The sequence below is a fragment of the Antechinus flavipes genome, chromosome 4 (genome assembly GCF_016432865.1).
Source record: "Antechinus flavipes isolate AdamAnt ecotype Samford, QLD, Australia chromosome 4, AdamAnt_v2, whole genome shotgun sequence".
NCBI classification, from domain to species: domain Eukaryota; kingdom Metazoa; phylum Chordata; class Mammalia; order Dasyuromorphia; family Dasyuridae; genus Antechinus; species Antechinus flavipes.
The window spans coordinates 163,071,467-163,080,125 of NC_067401.1; the positions used below are offsets into that span (position 1 = coordinate 163,071,467).

Consider the following 8,659-nt stretch of genomic DNA (forward strand, 5'->3'; position numbering starts at 1 on the left):
CGACAACGATATTGTATGAGGATGTATTCTGATGGATGTGGATTTCTTTGACAGTGAGAGCAGAGTTAAAGGCAATCTCATAGCCCAGCATCTGGAACAAGCTGTATAAAGGGAGAACAGGAATAGTTGGATCTAGTGATGGTTCTTTAAAGATAGAAGAGATCAGAGTGTATATGTAGGTGACAGGAAAACAGTAACTAGGGAGAAATTTAACATTATCAAGAGTGAAATAGTGACAGTAGGACCAGTTGACTGAAAAAGAAAAGAGAGAATGAGTTTAAGGACTTTTGTAAGAAGGATCGTCCTTGACCAGGAAAAGAGCCATTTCTTCATCAGAATAAAGGAGTAAAGGAAGAGGTAGTGGGCATAGGATCAAGGAATTATCCTGAGAAGGAGAGAAGGTGGAACTCATAGCAAATGATCTGCAATTGGTTGGTAAAGTATGAGGTATGTGGGATCCTTGAGGACGGAAGAGAAGGTTTAAATTAAATAGCCATTAATGGTGAATAGAGTAGAGAATCAATTAGGGAGATAATAAAAGAATTGCCTTGCTGCAGTGAAATTAGGTTGAAATTAGGTAATATAAATTACATAAACTTGTAGTGAATCCAGTCATTTTGGCAAGATTCCTCCAGTTTTATCAGTAGCACATAAGGAAGAACAGAGGAGTGAATGGTGCCAGGATTGGCATTGGGCAAGAGTCTTTTGACAATAGAACAAATGAGCAAACAAAAGTGTATATGGACTTTGAGAAGAAAGTGATCCTTATTAGCTAGAGTAGAATTAGGCAGAGAGAAAGGAATGAAAAGGGGTTTATAAAAGAAGCTATGTCTAGCAAGTCATCTCCTTCATCAGTCATTCTGGCTTAATGATTTAATAAGAAGCTCACTCATGTATTCATTTAGTAACATTTTATTGAATGCCTATTTTGTGCTGAAGTTAATCTATAGAGATTTTCATAATAAAGTCGGGTGGGATGTGTAAGGTTTGTGTTTTGGGGGGAACCTAATGACCTATATGCTTCTATTTTATCTCTAGCATATTTTCTATATCCATATGAGTGATCTTTTTGGTTTTCAAATCTACCTTCCTAATTATGTTTGCTTAGTCTCGTATGAAAATGAGAGCATGCTCTTTGGAAACATTATTTGGAATGGTAGGATCAGAGTCCAGATATCCAGGTGCAGATAGGAGTTGGAAAACTAGAAATAAAATACTTTCGCTATACCATCCAGGAGTTAAGGCTCTGTGGAGAGGAATAGCAAGTGATGAGTCATGTTCTTGGGTTGCTCCTTTAGAGTGTCACGGGAAAAATGCCCAGAACTGGATTACTTTGTGGCTTTCTCATCGGTGAGCTGTGGGCGAGGCAATGCCGGGCAGAGTAACTATGGTTTTGCCAACTCCACCATGGAGCGTATCTGTGAGAAGCGGAAGCATGATGGCCTTCCAGGTAACCCAGGGCAGAGAGAAGACATACACATAGGGCCCCTCCAACCTCCTCCCATTAAGCACATCCATAGGATGGACGTCTAGCAGCTTGGGTCACTTTTTCTCTAAATAGGCACATGGCTTTTCAGGGAACCCATTCCAACCCAGTGAGAAAAGCCCCTTTTCTGCCAAGCCCCCACCCTGTCCTCTGTCCTCACAAGAATCCTGCTTCTTCACTGGAAATTTCACCCTCTTTTCGCCAGGCCTTGCCGTCCAGTGGGGAGCCATTGGTGATGTAGGCATTGTCCTGGAAGCCATGGGCACTAATGACACTGTGATTGGTGGAACCCTACCCCAGCGTATCTCCTCCTGCCTGGAAGTCTTGGATCTTTTCCTTAACCAGAACCACCCTGTCATGAGCAGCTTTGTGTTAGCTGAGAAGAAGGTGATGTCCCGTGGTGATGGAGATGGCCAGAAGGATCTGTTGAAAGCAGTGGCACACATCCTCGGTGAGCCATGGTGAACCTTGTCCAGTGATTCCCCGTCCTAAGGACCTGCCTGGTCATGGTTGTGCAGGCAGGCGTTCTACCTGGGCATCATCTCAGGTAGTAGGGAAACTCTGGGCATTCTTGGAATGCTCCTGTGAACTTCCTGAACCCCATTGATAGCAAGGTCAGGATGTTTACTCTAATCCACATGTGGTGTAGCCCAGTCCAGGGCAACCTGTTGCCTTAGCTCATGAGGAGCTGTAGAAAAGAGAGGCTCTATCCTGGTCTCCCCAGCATCAGGCATACCCTCCTTGCCTGCGCCGTTAATATGGAAGTGTCTCTCGTCCAGGCATCCGAGATGTAAGCACGTTGAATCCAGATAGTACCCTGGCTGATCTGGGCCTGGACTCCCTGATGGGGGTAGAGGTGAGGCAGACCCTGGAGCGCGAGTATGACATTGTCATGGCCATGAGGGAGATCCGGCAGCTCACCATCAAGAAGCTAAAAGAACTGTCGTCCCAGTCTGGAGCAGGAGAAGGTGAGTTATTATAGACAGGAGGCGTGGGTTTGGGAGTTCCCAGGACCAGCAAAGGGACGGTACACAGTAGATTTCATAGATTTTAGAGGAAGAACTTCTATTGAGTCTCTAGGAGAACAATCCCAAGATGACAATCATTTCCCCCTGTTCTCTGCCTGGCTTATTTGATTTCCATGTGCTGTATACTTAATTAAATTTGACCTGTTTCAATGCTGCAGGCTGCCCCTGACTCTGACTCGTTATGTGTATGTAGCCACAAAGCAGGGGGGAGAGAGGGGAAGTGGGGGGGAGAGAGTTTGGCTCTACTAACACACTTATCTCCATTAAGGGAAACACATCTTGGAGATTAAGTGCAATTATCTTCATAGAACACTCAGCTCAAGCACCATCTTTTACATGAAATCTTTTTTAGTTTCTCAGTGCCATACCAATCAAACTGCCACAAAAAATTATTATTATTATTTTGCTTTTTGCTGAGGCAATTGCGTTTAAATGACTTGCCCAGAGTCACACAGCCAGGAAGTGTTAAGTGTCTGAGGCCAGATTTGAACTCAGGTCCTCCTGACTTCAGGGCTGGTGCTCTATCCTCTGCACCACCTAGCTGCCCCATAAAAAAAAAAAAAATTATTTTATAGAGAAAAAAATAACAAAATTAATTTGGAATTCAAGGGAATTGATTGGAAAAAAAATAGGATGGGTGGCCTAGCAGTACCAGACTTAAAACTATATTATAAAGCAGTAATCAACCAAAGCATTTGGTACTGGCTAAGAAATAGAATGGTAGACCAGTGGAACATATGGTTCTTCTAGGGTTTTTTTTTTTCCTCTTGTAATTTTTACCCTTTTGTTCTGAGTTTTTCTTTCTCAACATGATTTATAAAGAAATGTGTATTTAAAAAGTTAATATATACATGTGTAACCAGAAAAAATAAATAAAAAAAAATTAGAGAAAAAAAACATATAGTAAAAATAAATGTAATGGCATCATGAACTAAAGGGGGAAAAAATCAAGAAGGAAAGAAAGACCTTTTGATTAAGCCCCATTCTCTATATCTTCTGCACCCACTAGTCCAAATCCAAAGGGTCCTATTTTAATTATTGCTGAGGAGACAAATTAACTTAGAGGTTCTGTTCTCTAATTATCATAGAATTTAAGACTAAAAAGTATATTAAGAGATTATCATTTTACAAGTGGGGAAACTGAGGTTAAATGGCTCACCAAAGATCACATGGATGGTATAGAGATCTCGGGTTGGACTGTGTAATGAGATAGCTCTACTTTCTCTCTTCAAGAATCAAAGTGTCTACCGGCCAAAGAAGTCTCCCCTATCCGAGAAACCAAATTGAATCTGGGGAATCTGCTGGTAAACCCCGAAGGGCCAACAATTACTCTGCTTAATGCTGTGCAGAGCACAGAGAGACCCCTTTTCCTGGTCCATCCCATTGAGGGTTCAATAACCGTGTTCCACAACCTCGCTGCCAAACTCAGCATCCCTACCTATGGCCTGCAGTGCACTAAAGGTAATCACCCATACCCGTCTAACTAGAATATGAAATCCATAAAGAAGCTGCTTCTAGAGAGCTCCTCTGTCTAGTGGGGGAGAGGATTGATTGGGATCCAAATTCTGTAACTGCTTCCTGCTTAGCTGTTTCTCTGCTGCTTAACTCTACCTTTAAGCTGTCCTTTTGTCTCACCCTCCGAATCACTGAGAAGGCCTTCCTGAGTGAGATCTGACCTAAATCTCTTGCAGCATACCAGTTTCTCATTTCATTTGCTCTTCCTCCCTTTTCTAGCTGCTCCCCTGGACAGCATCCAGAGCCTGGCTTCCTACTACATTGACTGCATCAAGCAGGTCCAGCCCGAAGGGCCATACCGCATCGCTGGCTACTCCTACGGGGCTTGTGTAGCCTTTGAAATGTGCTCTCAGCTACAAGCCCAGCAAATCCCATCCCACTCAAACAACAGCCTTTTCCTGTTTGATGGGTCTCATGCTTATGTTCTAGCCTACACGCAGGTAAGGAAAATGGGACATGAAGGGCATTTTCAGAGACCAGCCTCCCAGTCAACCTAGGTGCAGACAAGTAGAGGCCCTGACACATCAATAGCCACAGCCCCAAACTTTACAATAATGAAGCATTAGGGTTACAACAGGAAACTCTCTGGTTCCCCAGGACTTCAAAAGAGCTATTTTTAGCATTTTGGGGCCACTAACGGCTCTGTTTGCAATTCTCCTGCACCTCAGTGGATGACCTTCTGGTAGTGTCTCCACCAGAAACTTAGCCAAGCTCCTCAGGACACAGGCACCACAGGGCCTTGCTGGCGCAGGAGGATGTGCCTGAGCTCAGGCTCGGTTGGCTCAAGGCAATACCTTTTAAGTAGATAGAGCCCCTGCCCCAAGTTCAAATCTGACCTCAGACACCTCATGCTTAGTAGCTTTGTGATCCTGGCAAGGCACTTAACCCAATTGCCTTAGTAATCCTTTATTGCCACAATTCACAATGACAAGATACCAGATTAGAACTTCTCTGGCATAATGTGGGAATGTATGCGTAGGAACAGGCAGGAAGTGTGGTAGATTTCCTAATTGTTGTTCTTGAGGTCAAGAGATAGTTTCGTGTTCCAGCCCTCTCCTTAACCAGCTGGTCAACGTCTGAACTTCGCCTCCCTCCATACCTCCCAGGAATACTGACCACAAAGCCGTGGGTCAGTCCCCTGCGGCATGTGTCTCTGATTCCCACCTCTCCTTTCCAGAGCTATCGAGCCAAGCTGACCCCAGGTTGTGAAGCAGAAGCAGAGACAGAAGCGATGTGTGCCTTTGTCCAGCAATTCACAGACACTGAATACAACAAGGTCATTTCTCTCAGCCCCCCTCCCCTTGATCCTTTTCCCAACCCCTTCTCCCTCACCATCACCTTACTCCTTGTCCTGTACCATGGGGTGGGGTGAAGTTGTCTCTTCTAAACCTTTTTCTTCTCTTCTTCCCTTTCCCCTCTCCTTCCCTTTCTCTCTTTACTCCCTCCTTCCTTTCCTTTTCTCGATCCCTCTTTCTTCCTCTCTCCCCCTCCCTTCCTTAAGACCTGACCCTAGAAAAGTACTCTTCAGTGATCTAGCCTGAGTCACAGAAAAGGTGCCAGCCAACACCAAGATTCCTAAAAGAAACCATGAGTCCAGGCTGTATGCCTTCCTTTACTTTGTTCTTTATGACCAGGCTCTCCCACTTCCTTCTCTGGCTACTCCTGTGAAGCCTGATGGGGTCTTGTTCATTGCTGTTTCCTGCCCCAGCCCAGTGCCTGGGTTCAGCTCAATGAGGGCTTGACTTAATGCCATCCTATTTAAAATGCCTCCAGCATTCAGAGGGCAAGCCAAGCCTGAGCAGCCACAGACCGACCCCTGCTCTGCGCTCAGTAATTCTGAGAACGTCAGATTGCTTTCTTGGGTTTCACTTTGCTCCTCTTTTAAATGAGAATGTTGGACTAAATAATCCCCAATGTCCCTTCTGCTATGCCCCACTGACTGAGAAAGTGGGCCCGTGTTTGTAGAGCTTCAAAGTAAAGAATGGTCAGACTTCCAAGAGCGTGGGTTCTGGTGCATGCTCACCTTGTTCCCTTCTGCCTGACTGCCTTGCCCTTGCAGGTGCTGGAGGTGCTCCTGCCTCTGAAAGATCTGGAAGCCCGAGTCTCTGCCACAGTGGACCTGATAACCCAGAATCACAGGCACATCAGCCGCACAGAGCTCAGCTTTGCTGCGTTTTCCTTCTATCACAAGCTGAGGGCTGCAGAGCAATATATCCCCAAAATCAAGTATCACGGCAACGTGACCCTGTTAAGGGCCAAAACCAGCAGCGAGTATGGCGAAGGCCTAGGCAAGGACTACAACCTGTCTGAGGTGAGGCTTTTTAAAGTAGGCACCTTGGGACCACTCTCTGTCATACCCTTTCCCAGGCCCCCCCCAATCTGGTGTTGAAACCTGAAGCCTTCTCTCCCTCATCTGCCCACTGCCACATTTTCAGGCTTGCAGGGTTGCCACTTGGGGACTCGGAAGGTCCCTCCCTCTTCCCAGCACCCCCAGCCTGCAGTTAGTAAGGAGGTTACTGGGAAACTCCGTGGGAGGTGCAGGGGTGGAAGGGGCCTAACCAAGTCCTGGGCTGCTGCTTCTAGGTCTGCGATGGGAAGGTGTCTGTCCATGTCATCGAAGGTGACCACCGTACATTGTTGGAGGGCAATGGTCTGGAGTCCATCATCGGCATCATCCACAGTTCTCTAGCAGAGCCTCGAGTCAGTGTACGAGAGGGCTAGGTCTCCTCCATCTCCTGGTCCCTTCCTGCAGTCACATCTCCTGTCACTAGCAGGAGATGGAATTATGATGACTTTTCTTGTCATTAAAACATTCCCTCTCATACCTTCTTCCCTCTCCTCCCTCCAATCTCCACCTCCCACCATAAGGAGACACCCCATTAATACAATTTTGCATCTAAGCTGGGTCTGAAGGAAAGTCCTCCTGGTGGTAACCCACCCTATGCCCTGCCCCGCTGCTGCTGCAGTTGATACCGTGCCATCCTCAGCTGGCATTTTTGGAACATGTGCACATGCTCACTCATCTCTCATCTTCACCCCTCCTCCCCCTGCCCACAATCTCCTAAGTAAGGAGTAAAATTTGTTCAAGGCCATTATTGTCTGTGATCATCTCTTACTATGTTCCCCATGCAAAAACTAAAGGCCATAAGGCCATTTGCAACTAGCCAGGTACCAAGACCAGGACACCAGGGTCCAGGCTGATTTGGAGATTTCTGGTTTTGATCTGTGAAGAATCAGCTGATGGCCAGCAAGAAGATGGGGTTGAACCTTTTTCATAACCATGTGGTGTTTTTGTTGTGTTTTCATTTTTCATTTGAGACTTTGTATTTATTGCATCATCAGCAAAAAAGGGGGGTGGGAGAGGGTGGGGCGGGTTATTCATCTGCTGTTTGTGAAAAGACCAGAAGAAATCCACTGGCAGATGCTTCTTTCCTAAATCCAGAATTCTCTGGCTATTTCTTTCTTTCCATGTTTTGTCTGGGATATCTTTGATCTGCTTTTACCATAGTAAAACCATGGACAACCATAGTTGTCCATCTCAACCTAATAGTGAAGAAATGAAGCTTCCCATTCTCCCGTCTCATCTACAGGAAGGGGAGAGAATGGGGTGGTGGGAATTTATCTCTTCCCCCCCCTATCCCCCTTCCTCCTGCCCTTTCCTGGAACAGAAAGAAAATGGGATGGGGTGGGGGGAACTCCACCAGAGGAATTGCCAGGCTTGGAGTGGTTTCAGGAGCAAAGAAATGTGGGCTTCACTGGAAGGTCAGCCACCATGGGAGAGCCTGTGTGAGGACTTGATTCTCAACAAGAAGAGGAAAAGAGACGTTTTGTTCCTCTGGGACCCAGCAAGAGTCTCCTTGCCACTACGTGCTGGTGTGCCACACAGGCCTTGAGGGGAATGGACAAGTGATTCCCAGCTGCATTTATGATACAGAGGCTATTGGGACAGGAGCCAGGATCCTACCACCTCCCCCACAGGGGCCCCCTTTGTTTTTCCTCTGGCAGGGGGGCCTCCTTGGAGGCTGGTTCTGAGCCTGTACCTGGCTGCTAGCACCATCCCCTCTGTGGATCGTGGCTGGGGCACTGTTTCGTTTTCTCTCTTTTTTTAATTAATGTTTTTTGTCTTTTTTTTTTTTTTTTGAGAGATACATTTAATTCAAACTGCTGCTTGAATTTTGAAAATTTCAATGTAATTGTCAGTGTAAAGAATCATGTTTGGATCCTGTTTCATTCTTACACCCACTTGGTGAAAGTGTTACTCTTGAGATTGTCCTGCTCCCCATCCCACAGACCTACTGATATTAAACCACATGGGATCTCTGACCAACTTGGCTGATGTGTCTGTTTTCTTTCTGTAAGGCTCTGCCTGGCATCCCACCTGTAGGCAGGGATGCAATCTTAGTGGTAGTCTTCTCTCGGATCCCTGGCCAGGGAGAAAGGGGTGGAGGTGGCAATCGTCTGGAAACATGGGCACTGGGCCAAACATTAAAGGTACAAAGACAAAAGATACAGGCCCTTCCCTGTAACAGCTTATAGTCATACTGGAGGAGGTAACATGCAAACACACAATCAAGTTATGTATAGGGTAAGTTTTAAAAATAGAATTGTAAGGTATGAAAGATTCTGAAGG

At 46.0% G+C, this 8,659-nt stretch overlaps 1 protein-coding gene across 1 annotated transcript in view; it reads left to right on the forward strand.

Moving 5' to 3' along the window:
- The window catches only part of FASN (fatty acid synthase), a 55,237-nt gene extending 46,881 nt beyond the window's left edge, over positions 1 to 8,356 (forward strand). Inside the window, exons 36-43 of the mRNA XM_051995313.1 lie at positions 1,299 to 1,450; positions 1,692 to 1,937; positions 2,266 to 2,454; positions 3,748 to 3,975; positions 4,249 to 4,469; positions 5,207 to 5,305; positions 6,089 to 6,340; positions 6,613 to 8,356. Of these exons, the coding sequence (XP_051851273.1) occupies positions 1,299 to 1,450; positions 1,692 to 1,937; positions 2,266 to 2,454; positions 3,748 to 3,975; positions 4,249 to 4,469; positions 5,207 to 5,305; positions 6,089 to 6,340; positions 6,613 to 6,750 (1,525 nt within the window). The 3' untranslated portion in view covers positions 6,751 to 8,356. The remainder of the gene's footprint in view (positions 1 to 1,298; positions 1,451 to 1,691; positions 1,938 to 2,265; positions 2,455 to 3,747; positions 3,976 to 4,248; positions 4,470 to 5,206; positions 5,306 to 6,088; positions 6,341 to 6,612) is intronic.
- The last annotated feature ends 303 nt before the right edge of the window (positions 8,357 to 8,659 follow it).